The sequence below is a fragment of the Mustela erminea genome, chromosome 1, assembly GCF_009829155.1.
Source record: "Mustela erminea isolate mMusErm1 chromosome 1, mMusErm1.Pri, whole genome shotgun sequence".
Classification (NCBI taxonomy): Eukaryota; Metazoa; Chordata; class Mammalia; order Carnivora; family Mustelidae; genus Mustela; species Mustela erminea.
Window position 1 is genome coordinate 4,179,435 of NC_045614.1, and position 22,008 is coordinate 4,201,442.

General features: G+C 52.4%; 1 protein-coding gene across 10 annotated transcripts in view; it reads right to left on the reverse strand.

Moving 5' to 3' along the window:
- The window catches only part of RANBP3 (RAN binding protein 3), a 54,376-nt gene that overhangs the window by 26,687 nt on the left and 5,681 nt on the right, over positions 1 to 22,008 (reverse strand). For 6 of the 10 annotated variants that reach the window (XM_032307726.1, XM_032307746.1, XM_032307736.1 and 3 more), the window contains exons 2-3: positions 7,461 to 7,516; positions 1,997 to 2,185 (exon numbers count right to left, since the gene is read on the reverse strand). In XM_032307726.1, the coding sequence (XP_032163617.1) occupies positions 1,997 to 2,185; positions 7,461 to 7,516 (245 nt within the window). Of the gene's footprint in view, positions 1 to 1,326; positions 1,483 to 1,996; positions 2,186 to 7,460; positions 7,517 to 22,008 lie in introns of those variants that run through there. The other 4 variants (XM_032307784.1, XM_032307753.1, XM_032307762.1 and 1 more) reach the window with 2 other exon arrangements.

Genomic DNA, 22,008 nt, shown 5'->3' on the forward strand with positions numbered 1-22,008 from the left:
AAAGCGACCAGTCCGAGCTACCCAAAGAAATGCGGCAGCCCGAGAGGAAGCTGGGATCGGGTTCCATTGGTCTTGAGTTATGCCCTAATTGACCTAAAAAAAACACTTAATTTGCCTTGAACGCACCCAAACACTAAAGAACGCCGGTTAATGGGAGTCAGTGGCAACAAGCTGGAGTCTTTTGCACTGAAAGCCCAAGGCAGTGAGCCCTGGTTGGCTCAGAGCTGTCACCAAATGATGTGACAGTGGCACTGTCGGGACTGGGGACTCCTACAGTTACAAGAGCTAAAAGCAAAGAGCACGTGCGTATGTCATGCGCATGGCCTTTACCGCTATGCTGATACAGTCATCCCCCCCACAGTCCTGACTTCGTCCTACAGTGACCCACAACCCATCCTGAGGTTCCCGACTGTTAACACTTGACTTTGCAGGGCAGGGCTGGGGATGGTTTGAATTTCTTGGGATTAGAGCCTCTGACCCAAAGTCCACAGGAACTGAGAAGTCAAGTCCCACTGGCTAGGCCTCAGAAATCCACATCTGGCCGAGCCACAAGCAGAAGGTGAGACCCCCCCCCCCCAGGTGCCTCTGGAGCAGCAGCTGCTGGGCCACAACCTCTGTGACCTACCCGTTTGCTACTCGCAACTGAAAGCCCTTAGCCCCTTTGGTCCGAGGCTGCTCTCTGAGCGTGCTGTTCAAACCAGGCAGCCGCAAAACGCCCTGAGCCTCTTGGGCAGATCCACCTGAAGTTCATCTGTTTTCCGGGAACTGAGAACATGATTTCCTGTGCTCATAATACCGACTCAGAAGAAGGTTCCCGGAGCTGCCTGGCCCCGGACTGAAAAAGCGATCACCTCCTCATTCCTGCTCTGTCACTCTAGTGCTCTCATGAGGGCTGCGCCCCTACGACACTTTGGTGTGAGTGCCTCCTGGCTGGAATCTTTACTGGGCCCAAACCCACTTGTATGCCACGAGTATCCCACTTGTATGCCCCCTCACTCCTACCTGGCACGTGGCAGAGACGGTTCCTTCTTTTCCCACCACACACTGCCTCCTCTCCAAAATGTTAAAATTGGCCCCCAGCCTCACCTTCACTTCTTCCTGGGTGTCCCAGGGTTTGGGGGCTGTTACTGAATTTTAATGATTTCCTTAAGAACACAGGGGATCACTGATGTCTGGGATTGTGACGCCTTGGATGGCTGCCCAGTGCTTGGTGTGCACAGCAGGGCCCCTTGTTTGCTTGCCTGGGAGCCATTTTTCCCTGCCACGAGAATGGGGGGGCTTAGGCACCCACATGGTTTTCAATCCTGAATGTAGGATGATGTTTACCTTTCCCATTTTATCAACCTCCAAACACTCAAGACATTTCTTGTTCTCGAGAGTTCACAATCTTCTCCACCTATAATCTTCAAAAGCCTTCTCAATACAAAGATAAAGGGCTCAAGGGATTCCCTCTGGATTCAAAGGAAGAGTCCTTTCTTCTTCCTGCTTTGATTGAAGACAAGCAGTTCACAGCCTAACCACAGTCCAAACACAATTGGTCTCGCAAAGCAGTCTGCCTGAGACAGCTCCTTTTCCTCTAGATCAAGGAAGTTGGGGCTTCTGGTGTTTCTAAGACCCTGAACCTGAATGCCCAAATTCAGGGAGAGGACAAAGAACCACGGAAGGACAGAGAGGGGGTCGAATTTGGTTTGGAAGGTTCTACCCCATTATTCAATCCCTCTTTCGACCCCTCATGTCTCTGTCAGGAAACAGGATTAGCTTCTTGCTATGGGTGTACATATGCCCCCATTCCGAAAGTCTCTGTGTAAAAGGGGACTCCATCTGTCCTGACTTTCTGGCAGCAAGAATTAAAGGGAGCTGCAGAGATCGTGACCACCTTTTCAGTTATCATCAGCTGCTTGTGGTTTAGGGTCTGGATCTGAGGAACCCGAAGGGAAAGGGGCTGATCTGGGTTGGGACCCCCAGGCTGTGGAGCGCCGGGTGGAGGCGGACTTACCCCTGCCAGTTCTCGCGGGAAAGGAAGAAGCTGGGCTTCAGGAGTGCTGGCGGAAGCGCTAGCGGGGGCAGGAGGCTCTAGGGCATGCTCACCAGCTGACTCGGGGTGACCCGTGCCATGGTGGGGGGCCTCAGCCTCCCCCCGAGGCTCCTCTCCCGAATCCGACAAGTCTTTTTGCTCTGCAGAGGACTGGGAGCAAAAAAGACAATTTTCCTTCAATGTAAATACAGGCCACAACATGGGACGGGGGTGGGCAGGGGTCAAAGGGCTGGAGACGCTCAGACTTCAGCAGCTCCTGCCTAGGAGGACGAGCCAAGAAAGCTGGCACGTGCTGTTGTTCTGCTCCACAAAACTGGCCCTCCAGAATGGAAGAACGGAAAATGAACGTGGATTTGGCTGCGGTGTAACTTTGCAGGAGGCCTGGGCCCCCTTCTGAAAAGCAGGCAGCATGGAGCTACGGTGCTTATGGGCTGTGCGTGAGGAACAACACTCGTGGTGACCAAAATGGGGGCAGAGGCTCTATCAGAGGGGGACAGGGGCGATCATGTCTGATTGTCCCTAGGGGTTAAGGACCCATCTCGGCAAGAATACTGATGGGGAAAGCTGGCCCTCAGCACCATTTCTGTCCACCAAGGAGGGGAAGGCAGGCCTGGAATAGCACACAGCTACAAAACAGGGCGCGGAGGGTCCGCACGCTTCTGCATTCTGCTAGAGTGCTTCCCGCAGCTTTCCATTTGTTCTGCTTAAACCTGAGATCAAGGCAACGCTTTCTCGGCACTCAGTGAGTGCTGATGTGTGGTGACCAAGCCAGCTGGCAGACACTCGGAGAGTTCAGCTGGAAGAAGGAGCCCCTTGGCCTAGGATTCTCCCACGTTCACCCTGAACGCCTCGGCAAGGGTGTACTTAGAAAACAGCCAGGGCAAGAGAAAGCTGGTTCTGGAAGTCTGTCCTTGGAAGTCCAACACCCCTAGCATCCTTCGAGGTGGTTCCCGGGACTCTGGAGGGGATCCCGTGGACCCAGAGCCCTGTGGTCGACTCCTTTCTTGAGGAATGGGTTAAGAAGACTGTGTCCTGGAACACAGAGGCTCCGGTCCCCAGATCTGCTCGGCACCGTCAGCAACATTGAAGCCATTTCTCCCGCTTTTTTCATTACGTGGCTGCCCTGTCTTTCCACAGACCTGGCTGTGTTTCTTCTGAGTGTGAAGTGACTAAAACCTCTTTAGATGGGGCTTGGGGGCTAGTTCCTAAAGGTGAGCCTGATGGATGAAAGGAACTCTGTAAAGAGGATTTAAGAGAACTTTCAAACATTCTGAGGAAGGCAAAAGAAACAAAATGTTAACTCATCCACACACCTAAAAAATCACCAAAATCTATTCTTCCTATCCAGGGGAGATCCACAAGCACAAAGGCCTTTCTTCTCAAGATGTTCCTCCAACCTACTCAGGACATGAAGGTTGGTCCATGCACCAAAACCTGATTAGAGAAAAATTAAACCCAGAGCTCTATGGAAAACGGCCTAATTGGCCTATCTCTAATTGGAACCACAGGGGATTTTCTTTTTTTAACCCCTGCTTTTCGAGTGCAAGCGTTCAAGTGCCCTGGTGGCGCCGAACTCGAGATGCAGTCCAAACTAGAGGACCAAAAAGAAACACGGACGCCATCCCAGCAGTCTCTACCTGGGTCCGAGTGACTTTGCTGGACAAGAAAAGTGAGCGCTAGAGAACCAAGACAGGACCTGTAGTTCCTCAACATGCTTGTTAAAATCAGACATCAAGATTTTGGTCGCTTTTGACATCATCCTGAAATTCACATGGCTGACAAAAATCCAAAAACAAACAGGAGCACACAGGAGAGGCTTGTTACATCAACAGTAGGCTTCCAGAGGAGGTCTAGACGTTCTGTGACAGCGCTTTCAGGAAGCCTTACTTCCTGCTCAACAGCATTTCTGCAACGGCTTTCTGTCCTTCTCACAAACAGACAACACCCTGCGCGTGAGACCTCACCTGTTCAGACGAGTAAGCTTTTGGAAGATAAAGTATCCGGAAGAAACAGTCGTCACAGTCAATGAAACTACCACCTTCTAAGATTCGAAGTCTCTTCACATCAAAAAGAAAAGAAACAAAACAAAACACAAAACCGTTTCCATGCAAGGCAGTTAAGGGGGGAAAAAAATTTCACTTTGCCACTAAAACCCTAAATGCATAAATGCAAGCGGTTCACGAAGAGCGCCCTCTTGAGGAAGCGTGAGAACACGCAAGGAAGGACGGGAAATGGCGCACTGTCAGCAGGGCTCTGGGACGGGCATTTAGGCATCAGGACTGGAGTTCAAACTGTGCATCGTTTTCTCTAACCGGGAACAGGGAATGGGGGAATCCGTAGCCTGCTATAAATGCAACTTGGGCCTTGGAAGGGAAGGACAGAAAACGCCACGTGGCTTTGCTACTGAACAAAAACAAAAACAAAACACCTGGGCTAACGGCTTCATTTTTTTTCTGATTTCAAATCTTTTACCTCAGTCAGGACTCAGTAATAACACTGGGGCCTGTGGAGTATCTCCTGGGCAGGGGGGCCACGAGCTCTGAAGGGCAGCCCACTGGCTGGTTCAGAGCCCCCTCGCTGAAAGGGAAGCCGGTGGTCCCACAGCTGACGGCAGGACTTCCTGATCACTGTGGATCAAGAAATGGCTCAAGACACAGCTGTAAAGAACATTTTGGTGACCGGACAACACGGTAATGGACTATATACGCTAAAGGACACTTCTGACTTCACGATCGTTTTCTTAGGAGTGACAGCAGCACTGGGGCCACAGAGAGCCCGGGAGCCGCCGACAGGAGGAGTCAGAGGAGAAACAGCAGATGAGGGCCACCTGGAGTCGTGCGCTTCTGGCACTTACGACAAAGATGTCACTGGTGAGGCCTGATGAGGGACACCCAAGTGTCCACAATACCATTCATTCAACTTCTCTGAGTACCTGAATGTTTTCGAAATACAAAGTTGAAGAGAAAAGGGGCAGCGAGGCACGGCAGCCCGTGCAGCCTGCTCCCTGCTCTGCCTCTGCAGGCTGAGGGGCAGACGGGCTAGAGGTCAGTGAGAGACACGGGACCTGAAAGAGGCTCAAACCCCCATTTCTGTCTGAAGTGCCACGGCTGCTGCCTGCAGCTCTGCCTGCCCATCTCCCTGGAAACGGGAAGCCGAGGAGAAACAAACGCAGCTTGCTCTCTTACTTCTGAGCTGTCCTAGCAGCAGAGAAAGAATGGAAGATTCCGTCTCTGCCTGGCCACTCTCCACCCAGCAGCTCAGAGAGCCGCCCGGGTGGACAGTTCTCGGGAGGCTCCTCTTTATTGTAAACACGCGGAGGTTCCCCGTGTCCTGCTGGCGGTGCTGTCCCAGAGGCACGACAGGAGCGCAGGGCTGAACCCTGAAGAGCCGGAGAGCAGTTATTTTTAGAAGCCTGTTCAGGGTTGGCTCTGAGTCAGTATTTTGATAAGAACTACATCTGCACATTTTAAGATGACCACGAGCAGTTTCCCAGCTACTCTTTGGATGCAACTTCGCCCCAACCTTTCGCACGTAACACACACAAGTCAGCCTCTGAATTACAAGGTCACAGACAAGGACCGCCTCAGTTGTGAAAATAGTACTGATGTGGATATAATTTAAAAAATATTTTAAATTCAGCCAAATATTACATTTTAGAGTTTTGTCCTGCTGGTTGTCCACAAGTTTCAGGTTTAAAGAATTATTAATTCCTACTGCTTGTTTTAAGTCTGGGGTTGGCAAACTTTTTCTATAAAGAAAGGGTCAGCCACTAACTATTTTTGACTCTGTGGGCCGTATGTCTCCATCCAAATTACTTCACTCTGCTGTCACAGAGGGAAAGCAGCCTCGGCTATGGGGAACAGGTGGGTATGGCTGTGTGCCAAACTTTATTTATAAAAACAGGCGGTGATGGCAGGTCTTATTAGTTTGCTGACCCGTTTAAAAGTGGTTCAAAAGATCATAATAAAATTCAAAATTCTACAAAATCCTGAAAGAAGCAACTTTCATATCTAAAGCAGAAATTGAACACGGAGATGAAGCTCCAAAAGACAAATGATAAAAACACATGTAATTAAGTGGTATGTCTTGGTCAGGGCCCACTGGAGAGGAGACGCAGAGGCTGATGTGTCTTGAAATTACCACCTGGAAAACCGAAACAGAATAGGAAGAATGTTTCCTCGGGTGTTATGACTCTTTCTTTCACAAAAGAATGAACAACAGGAAAGTTGAACGTGAGAGCAACCCTAGCAGATCAGCCCTGGCTCACACAGAAGGTGTGCTGAAAGGGGGTCCGTTTTGTGGGGGTGGTTGGACAGCGACTTCTCCCTCCTGCCCCCCTGCACACACACATGCTCTCTTCCTGGCACAGTACTTGAGTGCAGTCCAGGACAAGGTGGGCCGCACAGAAGTCTGGTCTTTCTTCTCAGGCTGAGGGGTGGGATCTAGGAGCCGCAGCTGAGCTTCTAGGAGTCCCAAATCGCCAGAGTAGCAGCTCCCAACCTCAGAGCTGGCCACCCTGCCAGGGGACTGGGGATCCACCAGAGCATTCTCTCAAAATGCTGTTCTTATCAACAAGATGCAAACGGATTTCAAAACACTCAGAACCCAGCGCAGCACGTTGGTCCCTCGCTCTGAAATCTGGTAATGGGGATTACATCACATCTGCTGTCCTGGGGCAGGGGTGGGAGGGACCATCCATTTGCTGGACAGAGTCCTTCTTAAAAGCCTGGGAAGCATCAACCGCAGAACACCAACGAACTCTGGACACGACCCGACCTTCCACACTGATTTGCCAAAACGTCAATGACTTCTAGGTAAACAGCGCAGGAGACGTCGGAGCGCTATGGCCACACAGAGCAGGACTTTAAGAAGCTGTTAGCTCACGGCTACCAACTGGGCAAAGTATTCCCAACGTCAGGGCAACCAAGACATTTAAAATCCAAGAGGGGGAAGCAATGTGTAGCAAAGATGGACGGTAAATACACAACGCAAGCCAACTAATAATTCCTCGAAGTGAGTTTATGCCAAGTTGGTTGGGGGTCAGAGTAGCTCCCTAAAATCTTTAGAGGCGCTGTCTTCCCCCTTCACCACCACAACCCTCCTCCCTCCCTCCCCTCTCCCGTCTACCTTCTCTGTCCTACTCTTCCTAACGCACACTCTTTCTAAAACAAAGCATTAGAGATTAGAAACGATCTTTCTGCCCCTGTTAAAAGCAAGAAATCTGAGCCCTTTCCACACACGCCTGTCTTAACCTCTCACATGGTTAACTTGAAGCCACAGGACCTTTTCCCTTCAAGCTCCGTGTAGTGGCTTGAAAGACAGAAGCGCCCTTGGCCCCCTTGGCCGCGTAACCTGGGAGAGCCCTCTGGGATAAAACAAATCAGAGTAATCATGTGAAGAGAGAACATACCGGCCCCTTCCTTACCTTTTGTCCTTTATCCTTCTGAAACACAAAGACGGGCGGAGCAATGGCAGGTTTTTCTGCAAAAAGAAAAATTGGTTTTTTTCCCCCCAACACTACAGTCATACAGTAAACAAAGCTACATTTGTTTGTAATAAGTTAAAAACAAAAAACAAACCCAAAATAAAACTGGCAACTCCGAAGAACATCAAATCACTCAGAAAATGGTTTCTTGAAGTGGCTGTGTGGGCATGTCGTTTGTGAAAACTCGACACCTAATGTTAGGGTATGTGCACTTCTCTGCATGCCTATTATACACCAAGAAAAAGGTTTCAAGACGCAGCTGAGAACAGCCCCGCCCGGGGCTGGGGGAGAGCCGTGGGCAGGGCGGCAGGCTGCCGGGCACCCAGGGCACTGCCGCCACCCAGCACCGTGAGCGGTGGCCTTGCAGGAACGAGGCACGGGGGGGTCAGATCTTATGTGGCACCTCCCCAATTTCAAAGGCTGGAGACTAGTTTAGGTTTTTCCAATTTCAAGGCCAGCAGGTGGCCTGGGGATAACCGGACCGGACGGCCGCCTCTTGGCCACACAGCTCATGCCCTTCGGCAAGCGTACCCTGGTTGAGGCACCTGACATTCCACTTGGATCTCTGAGATCACCTGCCAAAAAAAGAATTTAAGGAGTTGGAAAATCCCGAGTCCATCTTGCCCAGCTGTTGAAGGAAGAAATCCTTGAAATGTCCGGTCACGTGACGAGCCCAGGGTGGCGCCACCTGCTGTTGTCAGGCAACCCCTTCGGCCTCCCGTCCAGGGGCAGCCGCATCCACAGCCCTCTGCCACCTGCCCCTGCCACCAGCGGGGGGACTGTGCAGGAGGACGACCTTCACCCATGGGGAAGGCCCAGATGCCGCCTGCCCCACTGCCGTGATTCCCTAAGCAGCCCTCTCCCGGCACAGGGGCTGGTGCTGCCCGACAAACCCTGACGAAGGAGGGAATGAAGGTGCCTGTGCCAGACAGTGAATGACAGCAAAGGAATGCGGGAGGCGCTCTGGACAGCAGGGGCGCGGCCGCATCACTTCCACGCAGGGCAGCCCAGCGAGCTCCCGGCACTGCCCTTCAGCCCACCAGCCAGCCTCCAGCTCACTCCTGTGTTTGACTCCAGCCAGCGGCAAGGAGTGAAGGCCCATGGGCAGGAACTCCCAGCTCAGCATCCCTCTAGTCCCCCATTTCTTCAGGGAACCACCCCTCCTTCGCCCCTGGCTCTAGGTCCGGGGAGGAGAGTACTTGGTACTCTGGCCCCAGGGGACAGCATGGCATGTGAGTAAGGCCAGGCCACGGACAGTGAATGGGGCTTTTACTGGAGCGACCGGGGAAGGAGGTGCTGTTTCTGCTGGGGCTGCAGGGCTGGTAGGAGGTAACCCCGGGGTTGTGAGCGGTCTCACGTCACCAAAGAGACTTTGGACCAGTGTCAATCCAGTGGGAAGCAGAGCTGCAGACGGAGGAGGAAACTGAATCCTGGGGACACCTGGGGACACCGCTGGAAGGCCTGGGGCCAGCACAGCTTAAAACTAACCCCACCCCCGCTGACTTTTCAGTTAAGCCAACACACGCTGATTTTTGCTTAAGCCTGTCTTAACTGCTGCTGTCCTCTAACAACCTCCAGCCTGAGAGGCGAGGCCTAGCCGCTGCAGACTTCAACACACGATATGATACTCGGTAGAAGAAACCCTGCCTGGCCTCACAGTGAAGCAGAGACACTTTCTCTCCCAGGAGGTAACACCACCAGATAGACTAGTAGTTATGGGTTTATGCTCTGTCTCCCCTACTACGACATCAAATCCATGGGATCGGAGAGCGCCTTGTTTCCTTGGCTGCCCTGTGGTCTACCAACAGCACTCGGCCTTGATAAACTGGAGAAAGGGACGGAAGGAAGGCTATCGAAGAAGGACGAGACAGAGGGAGAACCATGTGGACGGCAGGGGAAGCCCTTTCTTGTGTCGGCTGACCCGCAGGCACCCAGAAGGGGCTGCAGAGATTCGGGCGAACGAGAGAGGCCTGGGCTGCCTCTGGTCTCTGGGGCAGGACAAAGCCACAGGGCAGGGTCCAAGCAGGAGGTGGGAGAGGTCCGTCTGCTGGAAGAAAACTGCACTGCACGCGGGCACGGTGCTCAGCCGGGGGTGGAGAGAGGCCACGGGAGGGCCATGGGCTGGGAGCTCTGAAGGCAGCTTCCCGGAGCACTGGATCCCCGGCGAGGCCCACACGGAGGCCCTCACCGACTCCTGGCTGCAGCCACCACTACCGCAGGCCCGACCTTCCTTTCTCCACCTCTGCTCTCTCACTCCCTTCGTCCCCCTTCGCAGAGCAGCCAGACCCCTGGCGTGAGACACTGACTTAAAACTCAGCACTGCCCCCCAGACTAGGCGTGGAACTCCTTCCAACAGGCCACCCTGGCCGGACCCCTACGGTGGCACTGAAGGGCTGGCTGGCCCCTGCACGCCCCGTGCTTCCACTATGCGTCTGGTATTCCGCCCAGAACACATGCTCATCTTCTCATTCAGGTCCGGATGCCGTACCCTGCAGGAAGCTCCCAGTTTTGAGCTGCCCCCCGTACCCCCAGAGCCTGCTCCTGGCTTCTACCCCACCACAGGTCACACTGAGGCTACCCGTCGTCAGGGAGGCTAAGGGACCACGGATTCGGCATCCAAAACAGCTCTGTGTCAGCGGCCAGTGTGCTCCATGAAGGGCCGTCCACTAAGTCTTTGAACTAGACCCTCTGCAGGTCCTCACACCTGTAACACCAGCTGCCATGTCCTCGCGCAAACATTCACTAAGCTCTGACTCTGTGCAAGGCCCTACGGGAAAAATGGTGAACAGGAAGCCAGGGGCAGAAAACCTCGGGGTCAAATACCTGATGGAAAGCAATGGGCGTGTCCGCACATGGGGCACGGAGCTCGCCAGGGGTGACTTGTCCGTCTCCTCACTGGCCGCATATACCCCCCGATCAGGAGCCCCAGAGGAGCGAGGCCTCTGTTATGCGGACCGCGGTACCTTCAGAGCCACACACGTAAGACGCCGAGCAGGAAGTTGGAGCCAATGAAATGTCACCAGGACTGGCGAGGTCAGGACCCACCACGACCCTCACTGACGGATGGTTTGGCGGTCATGACGAACCCCCACCCCACTAACTAAACCGCAGCAACGAGCATCCGTGGTTCTCCACCAAAGACAGCACCAGTCACACAGATTTAACTCCCACTGGGCTCCAGGAGGGCCGAAGTTCATGAGCTGCAAATCAGCACTGATATTACAAAAGGCCAACTCGAGCGCACCCCATTCCGAGTACGCCTGCCCCACGCTCACGCCGGCGGCCTCGGCCTGTACTCTTAACCGGCTCCCATCGAACTGCTTCTGGTTATGTACCAGACAAGCAGCCTTCGCTCAGCCAGCTGGAACCCAGGTTTGGGGAACGGACAGGGAACAGAGCAGTGAAGGAGGCTTCTGTGACTTGCCTGAAGTCCAGCCCAGCCCAGCCAGTCACAAGGGAAGGAAAAACCACCACCAGAGATTTCTAGAGACCCAGACACGTGAAGACCTAAAGTACTAAAATGTTAATCAAATGCCAACTATTCGATCCAGATTCTCTCAACCAGGTGTTTTGTTCCTATAAAATCAATTCTTTTGAGTTTGTTCCTATCAAATCAATTCTTTAGAGTTTGTGAAAAAGCTGCCCTCCCTGGGGGCACTGGCTCAAGACACCCACATAGTAAGGGTTAAGAAAATCAACAATAAAGAAATCTGTGTACCCAAATGTTGTCCAAAGTTATTTGATCAGGGAACCCCTCTTTCCTCATCCCTTCCCTGACATGAGGCCTGAGAACTGTATTCTGTGGATGTAACTGTACTCTGTATTCTGTGGCCAAAACTGGTGTGTGAAGTGGGCTGAGACTCGGAGCACAAGTGGCCTCAAACTATGACCCCGCCTCTGGGGGGCACGTGGGAGATGCTGTGCCCCCATCCCAGCTCTCCATGGTGCTGCATGCCAAGGCCAAGGTGGCTGCTGCTACATCCACACCCCGCCTCACCCTCCTCCACGGGCCCCTGCGCAGCTCACGCACGCCAGCCCGCACCCAGCCTGAGCCCGGCTGGGATGCCAGGTGCCGATCAGGCCCCAGCTGGGAAAGGCCCCCGAACCCCCAGGCAAACAGCAGGGGTGGGGACACGCCAGAATCGGAAAGGAGTGAGCCCCCCGACATCTGGCCCACAGGCCTGCTCTCCCTCCTGTCCCGCCACCCTCCACCCACCTGTGAGGTAAAGATGCAAAATGGGACAGTCCAGCTGTAATCCCTAAGGCCAGGGACTGTCCTGGATCTGGTCTCTGCAGTCCTGGTAATAACACGGATAGGCAAGCCCAGTCGCAGGGAGGCTACAGATTTGGGCTCTGGAGGCACTGGCAGGGGGAGGGGGGCGGCTCAGGTCATGAATCCCAGGGTCCTGGAGTTGAGCCTTGCATCAGGCTCCCTGCTCAGCGGGAAGCCTGCTTCTCCCACGCCCACTCCCCCTGCCTGTGTTTCCTCTCTCACTGCCTCTCTCTCCCTGTCAAAAGAAAAAAAAAGATTCCTGCTCTTGTTTCATACCTCCGCCGGATGTCTGGGATTTCTCCGCACGTGCCCCTTCCCCCACCCTCACGCGGGCCCTGCTCCCGAAGGCACCGCGGACCCAGTCCCGACAGACAGGGCACCGCGCTCCACGCAGCGGAGCCTGGGAACCACTCCTCCAGACGCACAGCTTGCTATGTGCACAGACTCCATCCTAACACTCATTCAGCAACTGCAACTTTCTGCAACGCCACACACCCCAGTGCCCGCTGTGTGCCAGGCCTCATGCTGGCCTCTCGGGTATGGTGGGGACATGGAGAGACATGTCCCCTGCCTGCCAAGAGCTGCCATTAGTCTCCAGCTGAACGCTGCAACTCTGGAGAAGTGAAAAAGGGGCTCAGAGTGCAGAGCAGAGGCTCTGGTCACGCTGTGGAGAAGGAGTGCGCCCAGGAAGGCTTCTCGAGGGAAGCACCATCCAAGCGGAAGGACGGCAGCAGGTAGCCAGGTGAGCAGGAATGGCGGAGACTAAGAGCGCAGAAAGCCAAGTGCGCTGGAACAACTCCAAGGTGGTGCCTGTGGGCGCCTGCTGCTTTACTAGCACTTGAACACACCGGCTGACTCCAGACCCTGGAGGACAGACACAAAACAGACCACCCAGGCCCAGAGCCACAGGAGCAGGGTGCGCCCCTCCCTTCGCTGGATCCGAGGTCTGCATTGACACTGCAAGGTCTACTGGAGAAGCTCCTGGAAGGGGACCACCATTCAGGCAGGTCCTTTCTTGAGGAAAAGAGTTGAAGATGGCTCCAAAGAAGGCAGGGGTCCCCGATATGCAGGCTCCTTCCCGATCCGAGGGACCACAGACCGCTCTCCCCACAGGGAAGGGAGGGAGAAGTCTCTGGGCAGAAGCAGGGGGCTCCAAGGAGGCAGGCCCTTCTCCTAAAGCAGAACTGAGCCGAGGCCCCGGGACATAGAGAAAATCCTCAGATGCCTTGGGTACAGGTGTGGGAAGGCCCGAAAAGGCCTCACCTGAAAGGAACGTCCATAATCTGCTGTATGCTGTCTGTGTTGGGGGGAGGGCCCATAAAATACCCCTTCAAAGAGTGATAAAGAACCTCAAAAGGAGAATGAGTTTTAACCAGTCCCACACTTGAGAGAATTGAAACACTAAGCTTCCCAGACCACTCCTGCAAGTAGGCCACGGACCAAGACTCAGGGTTTTGTCTTTTTTGTGCTGAGACTGACAGACAAAATCATAAAACGCAAAGGACACGTGTGTCTATCTCCCAGGCAGCAAGCATGGGGAAAGGAAAGGGCGCTGCAAGGATGTTTCCCTCGGAAGCCAGCGCAGAACCACCTCTCGGGGGCAGGGCGGGTGATGGCAGCTGTCCAGATGTGAGGTCAGGAGGTGGAGTGTCTGCTGCCTGCTACAGGCAAGGGAAGGGGAGCAAAGAACTGGCCTGGACCCCAGAGGGGGCCCTGGGATAGAAGAGAATGCTTCTCCACCTCCAGGATAACAGAGGTCTCGGGACCCCAGCTCCAGACTCCTCCCAGCCTGTGTGTGTGAGTGACAGCAAGGACACTCCCCAGCGGGGTTTCCCGAACTGCGGGTGGTTTCATATGCGGGCCGGCAGGCGGCGCATGTGTATTTACGGGTCGGGCAGGAGCTCCACGCGTTGTTCACCCATCGCCCTGACTCTTGGCAATCGCTTTTGGGGAGAGGTCGGACCGGTGGGAAAGGAAACAGAAGACTCCGAGGTCGAGTGACTGGCCCAAGGTGGGGCCAGGTCTCTAAATGCATCTGGGCTACACCGCCGTCCCGGTGCAAGGGCCAGAGGGAGAACCTAGGACTTGGGTTTGCGTCCCTCCCTAGGTTCCGCCCAGCTGGGCCTTGGAGCTATGACCCAGGTCTTCTTTTCTTCCGAGAAGCAGCTATCAGTTATCGTTCCAGGAAAGCACAAAGGAAACTCGAGGGTGAACGATGAGTTTTGGGGTGGGCCTGAAGCTTTCAAGTCATGTGACCGTCTCTGCCTCAGAGCAGGGTGCCATCAGGCCAACAGCGGATCCTTAGGATGGTCAAGGACAGAACGGAGGTGTGGACGTTCTATGGTGAAACAAGACGTGTCGTCTCCATCTTTCAGAGGCTTAACCACACAGTGCCCTGCAGAACATGCGCAGAATCTAGGCTGAACACACACACCCGTTCTGTCCATGCTGTGGGAGCAGTCAAGTGCACAGGACTACGGGCAGGCGCTGCAACAAGCCCGGACACCCCCAGCGGCTGCCTCCAACCTTCGTCTCTAAGGACTGTCCGTTAAACCAAACAGAAGAAACTATGGAGGCCCAGGAAAACACACAGAGAAGCAAATCTGGGATATCTTGGCCTGTTCTGTTTATTCCCCTTCTAAATGATGTCTCAAACACCTGCCAGGAAACGGCCCCCATCTGGAAAGCCACTTGGAATTCTTGACCAAAATGTCAGCAAAGTACTTGTGTAAAATGAGCTTTAATCCTGGGCTGATGTGTCTTAATCTTCTTATCTGTGCAAAAAATATGGAACGCATCTTGGCAACACAACCGGCAGTCTGTTAAGACGTGACAACTCCTTTAATCCTACAACACTCACTATCTCAACCCTTCAAGTCATTTCTTTTCTCGGGAATTATTATAAACAGTTCTGAGCAGCAACATAAAGGTGTATTTGTCACTGATGTGTCAGCTGTATTCGCACACTAATTCTCTAGTAAAGAATGGAAGTGAGCTCAAACATGCTGTTGCTAGGTGATGCCTCTCTTGATCTTAGTGTCCTGAACGCTCAGTGGCCACCCAGCCCAGCTAGCAGAGGGCGGTGGGTCCCTTAATTCCTTTTTCGGTAAAGTATGTTTTCCCCCAGGCAACTCTACAGTGGTCTCGGGGAGATTACAGGGGGCCGTTCTGGAGATGATGGTATCTTTTATTTTATGCACTTCTTTCTGGAATGCTCTTTGTCTTGCCATTACCTTCATCTCCTGAAATCCAAGCCACTTTTCAATGCTCTAACTGCTGCGTCCCTATACCTCTGGAGCAATAAGCGAGTCACATTTGCTGAACAGTCTTTACTAGACCTAGAGGTACATTTAACATCACCACATTCCTGTGACTACATGCTATTTATCATCTCTCATCTGTGAATCATGAAATGAGACGGAGAGGCCTCGGACAGACAGACAGTGCTTTGCTTGAAGTCACAAAGCTGGAAAGCGGCAGAGCTGGAACCAGGAGCCTAAGTCTGACTTCCAAGCTGGTGGAGCCTCAGGTCCCCTGAGGTCCCACCGAAGGCCAAGCCCCATTCTGCCTTCTTTCCTTCTACACAAAACGGCCCTACAGTCAAACCATCCAATCCCTACCCCACCCCCAACTCGCCCAGACTATAAGCGGCTGTGACAGAACCTGTGCTCTGGGCACTCTTGTGCCTTGAACCCAAGAGAAACCCCACAAACGTGTTAAATAAGTCCTACAAAGTCAGCAATTTCACCCGAAAGAAAGAAATTCAGAGAACCAGCTTTGCAGCACTTTTCTGTTTTGCCACTAGGTGGCACGACATGGGCAGAGCCAAGAGGTGAAATCAAAGGGGCTGAAGCCTGGGGGAAAGCTCCAAGGAAGACAAGGGAAATCCCCCCCACAGGAAGCAAATCCCAGGACCACAGAGCTTCTGCTGAGGCAGCAAACTGATGCCACGCAGGCTCTGGATTTTGTCGCATTCAAATCGGTCTCAGGCACCTACGGCTGGGATCCTAGGCGACCCAAAAGACCTTCCCTGTTCCCCCATAGTCCAAGAGGGACGGTGCCACACCCCGGGCAGTTCTAGGGAGGCTTAACTGAAACGATGCAGACAAAGTGCTGAAGTGGCCAGCACACGCAGTCGGACGCCACCTGGGCATTGCGCTCATTATTATAATTATACCCAGACGACTGCAAGAACACTGATGCTGCCTTAAAGCACCAGTCTTGGATTCAAGGACTGTCTCCAACTCCCAGGTCCCCAACACTGATAAATGCCTCAAAATCTGGCCCCGTCTCAAAGCTGCCTAGATGCTGGGACAACTCACATGCTCATTTGCTCCGAATCCCTCAAGCCTGATCTGATGGAAAGCCGACCAGTTAAGCCCAGCTTGCAGCCGCACGATTTACTGAGCACCTACCACGTGCCACGCACTGTGTCTGGCACTGGAGACAGGATGGAAGAGAGAGAGGGGTGCGATAAGGAAGATAAAGCAGGGTAGGGAGGAGGGCACTATAGGGTGCATGGCTGGGTAAGGCCGCCCTAAGGTGTCATCTGAATCTTGGACATACCGGGGTAAGGCAGGTGAAGGCAGAGTATGGTGTGTAGAGAGAATCCCAGGTACAAAAGTCCTACGGACAGAAAGAACCTAGAGGCTAACATGGGGGAAAGTAGGAGGTGAGGTTGGGGAGGGGGCCACCGTGAGGAGTCCGGATTTATCCAGTTTAAAGGGAAGCCAGAGGAGTCAAGATAGGACCTGGTTTATATTTTTAAAGGGTCGCACCGTCAGTGAGTGGTCCTCACGCAATTCTTCCCATGTTTGTGTGAGGAAGGTTTCGTGTAAAATTCTGGGGAAGGTGTGCCTGGGTGGCTCAGTGGGCTAAAGCCTCGGCCTTCAGCTCAGGTCATGATCTCAGGGTCCTGGGATCGAGCCCCACATCGGGCTCTCTGCTCAGTACAGAGCCTGCTCCCCCACCCCCGCCTACCTCTCTGCCTACTTGTGATCTCTGCCTGTCAAATAAATAAATAAAATCTTGAAAAAAAAAAAAATCCTGGGGAAGATCTCCCTGGGGCTGCTGGGGAAGACAGGTCTCACAGAGGCAGCACATGTGAGGGGACCACTTAAAAGCCTTCAGGAGTCATCCAGGTGACAAGTGGCGGTGATAATGGCAGCCTGGGCTAGTCCTGGGCCATGGAGCCGGGCAAAGTGGGTATTTGGGCAGATTCTGGAGACTAGGCCTGCTGCAGCCCAGCTGTGCGAAGACTGAGAGGGCCATAATGGGGTGGGGGAAGTCCCCAGTGCTCTCTCAGGGGCAGACGTGGTCAGCTAAATCAAGTCCCACTCGTCTGGCAATAAGAGCCCATAACGGGGGGGGGGGGGGGGAGGCTCCAATGGTGCTAATGACTGATCCAGGCCCTGGACTCTCAGACCCCCAGCGGCCACCACCATCAATGCTACATCATTTCCCTTCTGTGCAAAGAGTAGCCTGTTCCCCCCACTCCCGACCCGAGAATGCCAAACTCTCAAGAACCGTGCGCCCCACTCCCGCTCTATTACAAATGTGACACAGGCATTCATTCTGGGTCAGCAAATTCCCAAGATTCTGTGCAGCAAACCTGGGGGAGTTTAGCTAAAGCAAGAGCACTTTAAACTTACCGTACAAAGCAAGGCCTGCCTTCTAAACATGCGCACGGAGGAACTACTACTGTCTCTGCAAATACCTATTTCTCTTTGAGAGTGACAGCCAAGGACAGGGCCCTGCACGGGTAAGTTTTTGGAAGAGAACAAGTGCTCATGAAGTCAATGCTACTGATCCACCAGAAAGGACGAGCATGGGCTGGAAGCAGGTGCACTGCACCAGCTGACTCTCCCTGCTTATGTGGCCTTTGGTTTCAGTCTCTGTGACATAGAATGGCCTAGATCCAGAGCTTCTCTGAAGGTCCTTATGTTGAACCTGAGACAGTGCTGAAGGTCATGGAAAACACTGTTTCTCCACCACAGGGATATGGAGTCCACAATGCCTCTGTATCTGCCAAAAGGCCACAGTGGAAACGGAGGCTGGGAGGGTGAGCCCTAAATTCTAGTTGGCGAATAATCTATTCCTGGACAGTTTTACTTAATCTCATAACCCAGTACTTCTCCCCCAGGGGTGACTTTGCCCCTTGGGGACATTATGCAGTGTCTAGAGACATTTTTGGTTATCACAATGTGGGGGAACTGCTAATGGCATCTAGTGGATGGAGACCAGAGATGCTGATCAACATCCTCTAGTGCACAGGAGGGTCTCCAAACCACCCCCAAATGTTAACGATGCTGCAGGTGAGAAACTATGCATTAATTACTTGGAAAAAGATGGAGTCAGATCCCTTACTCAGATTATACACCAAAATAAGTTCCCAGTGGGTCAGACAGTACAAACTGTGGTGACCCACTAGCTTCTGTGAGTCACCTTTTCTCTCCCTCCCCATACTTTGTACATTTAAATGTGTGCAACATACTACGACCGCAGTAGGTCCAATGATTAGGGAATATAGTGTCTTGGGGGTCAATGGGCTCCCTTAAACCAGGGGTTCTTAAATTCAGGCAATTCTGCCCGGGAGGGGACATCTGGCAATGTCTGAAGACATTTTTCCTTGTCATGACTTGGGGAGAGCAGTGCCACTGGTATCTTGTGGGTAGAGGCCAGGGATGCTGCTAAACCCTGCGAGGCACAGGTCAGCCCCTGCCAGTCCCCATGTCAATAACACTGAGGTGGAGAAACACAATCCAAAAGGAGGTTTTTCTCCATCCAGACATCTAATCCAAGAGCAACATCCACTAGTAACTGAGAGCACATCCGCACGTGCCAGTAGGTCAGTTACCTGACAAACATTCTCTGGGAACAATGACCCTCTGACCTGATCAGCGTCATCCCCAGGCTACAGATGCAGGAACAGAGGTCAGACATCCTGCCCAAGATCCTGGGCAAGAACGTGGCAGAGGTAAGACGCAAATCAAGGACAGGCAATCTGGGTATTTCCAACTGTGCCATGAGCAAGTCACTCGGGGCCTGCCAGTTGGTCCCAAGTTAAAACTGCCCTGGGTTGGAGAGATGGGGCCGAAACCCACGCCGAGCTCACGACAGGCTCCGCTCAGGCTCTTTACAATGGGGTTGCGCGATCACAGGCCAGCAGTTCTCAAACTGCTTGGTCTCAAGACAGCTTTCCATGCTTGTAAATTATGGAGACTGACTCTATGAGTTTTTTTTTTCCTTTTCCTTTTTTTTTTTTTTTTTAAAGATTTTGTTTATTTATTTGACAGACAGAGATCACAAGTAGGCAGAGAGGCAGGCAGAAAGAGAGGAGGAAGCAGGCTCGAGAGCCCGAATCAGGGCTTGATCCCAGGACCCTGGGATCATGACCCGAGCTGAAGGCAGAGGCTTTAACCCACCCAGGCGCCTCTCTACAAGCTTTTTTAGCTGTTGGCTACAGCTGCTGATACTTCCCAGGTTAGAAATTAAAGCTAAAAAAATACCAAAACGTTAACTTCTTTAGGATAATAATAGTAAACTCTTAGCTAAACAATAAATTTTATGAAAAGTAATTCTTAAAACAAAAAAATTAGTGAGAAAATTGGCATTATTTTGCATTTTGACAAATCTCTTCAATGTCTGCCTTAAGAGAAGACAGCTAGAGTCACTTTTCTGCTTCTGCAGTCCATCTGCTGCTGTATGACACTCTTATAACCTTTGGATAAAACTTCACTGTCCGTTCACAAGAGAATGGGAGTGAAAAGGGCAAACAATGTCTTTGTATTGTTATGAAAACAGTTTTAAACCTGCAGTCTCCTTGAAAGGTCTTGGGGACTCCCAGGGGCCCCTGGACCATCTTGGAGAATCGCTGCCATATGTTGCTTTCTGAGCGCTAACAGTCGGGGATAGTGAATCCCGAATTCATTACAGACCGTCAAAAGCTTTACGCTGAGGCTCTCTGCTAACGTGCAGAGACAGCTGCATCTAAGAGGCGGTACAATAGGGCTGAAACCCAAATGCCAACCAAGGTCAGGCAGGCGCCAGAAAAGAAGGAAGTGGGCCAGATCCCAAACTACTCGGTGGGGACTGTGGTGTCCTGGGGGACACACAATCTATCTTTTTATTCTGAGCATTCCAAGTCTTTTTCTTTATTTGCAGACAAGTCTTACATATTTGCGATCAGTGCCTCTACAATTTTCATCTAATGTTCTCTCCTATGCATGTCATGTGTTTGCTGTATCTTCGACATTATAATTTGGGGCACACAGTCTTATCTTTTTTTCTTTTTTTTTTTTTTTTAAAAGCAGTCTCCCTGCTGAGCAGAGAGCCTGATGGGGGGCTCGATCCCAGGTCCTGGGATCATGACCTGAGCCGAAGGCAGAGGCTTTAACCCACTGAGCTACCCAGGCGCCCCACAGTCTTATCTTAAGGGCGGCAGCTGCTCCTCTGTCCTGGCGACCTGTTACTACTGCACAAGACCCCTGGAACAGCCTGGTTCCTGCTTTTCAAGAGAAATCAGAAACCTAGATTATTTCTCCCCCTTGAAATCTCAGAACTCTTAAATGTTGGTTCCTAATTAAAAACAAACAAAAGTTCCTTAGCGGGCCAAATTAAACACATCTGCTTGCCCCTGAAGCAAGTCTGCAACTTCTGCCTGTGGTTTTTGACTCTGGCTTCGTGTTGTAAAACATCTGTGGAGCTTTTTAAAACTACCGATACTCCGGACCTCCTGCCACCGTCACTGATGGGGTGGCCCACGCGTCACTTTTTATTTTCCTCAAGAGGCTTCTTAAACAAGTATGGAATGCACTCAGGGCTAAGACTCACGGCAAGTTCTAGGCAACAGCACCGAGTGTCAAGATTGCCAAGGATGAAGCCAACTGTGGACAGCCAGCGGGCTCTTTTCTGAGGCCCTAGCTATATGGTTTTCTCCCAAGTAGTACAAAGTCACACCGACCACGAACAAGACTCCACGGGACTGGGAAGGATACTGTGCACAGGTGGCAAAAACAAATTCCTTTCAAACAAAACAAAGAACTCCTGCTGCCTGCTGCCACCCCCATCAGCTCCGCGAGATCCTGAGCGGATACGGGGAGAACCCACCTGCCTCAGACTGCTTCAAAGTACCATGGAGAGCTACCAAGGCAGGGCCAATTTAACACCAGCCACCTCTGTGGCCAGCCTGTCTCAGGGTTTTCCCAACATTAGAAAGGCCCTTCTCAGACCCCCCAGATGGTCCTCACCTTCCACTCTACCCTGGCCTATTCTCCATGCCTGAACGCAGTAACTAGGCCGAACTGAACTGGTACCAAAAAAGCCCCCTTTGCCACTCCCACACACTGCCACTCTTCCGAATGCCATCTGAGCTCGCCTGCTCTAACCTCCATTCGTTCCTTTTGCTTCCACTCGCTCTAACTCCCCCAGAGTATAAACAAAACAGACCCCGACTAGGCCTGACACCCAATGAATGTGCGACATAACAGGACTGCTGGGGTCATCCCACTTTTCAGTTAACTGAGAGGCAGGCTGAAGACACGGTTCAAAAGTTTTGCAGAACTTTGACCTTTTCGGTCTATTTAATGGAAGCAAAACCTAAATTTTCTTCAAAATGTATAAAGATTCTGCAGCCTCGGAAGTAGCAAGACACCACCCAGCTACCACCAGCCCCACATGCTACAGACGGAAGGGACATCACATAGTCACACAGTCACACAGTCACACTCTGATCTCAGAACGAATCCCAGTTAATGGTTATCATAACTTCACGACAAGTTTTAAAACAGTTGTCTCTAAAAGTCAAGTTTATGGCAGGAGACGGTGAGAATTTAGTGATTTGAGCATTCTGACCAGTTCACTTGTAGCTCATTCTCTCAGGGTTAAATTTTAAGTCATCAAGTAAGGTGAAAACAGAGACAAGTCAAGCTGCCCGTGAAAATCTCTCGAGTGACATTGGGTCAGGCTAGACAGACGTTTTCAACTGCGGGCCGCTTTGTAGCCCCCCAGCAGGACATGGGCAGTGTTTGCACACATTCTTGGTTGTCATGATGGGGGAGGGAGGACGGTGCTGTTGGCATCCAGCGGGAAGAGATCAGAGAAGCTCATCAACATCCTACAAGGCACGGGGCATTACACGTGAAGAATTAGCCGGCCACAAACGTCTATGGTGTCGAAGCTGAGAACCCTGGGCAGGGGATCACGCGGAAGGCAAGA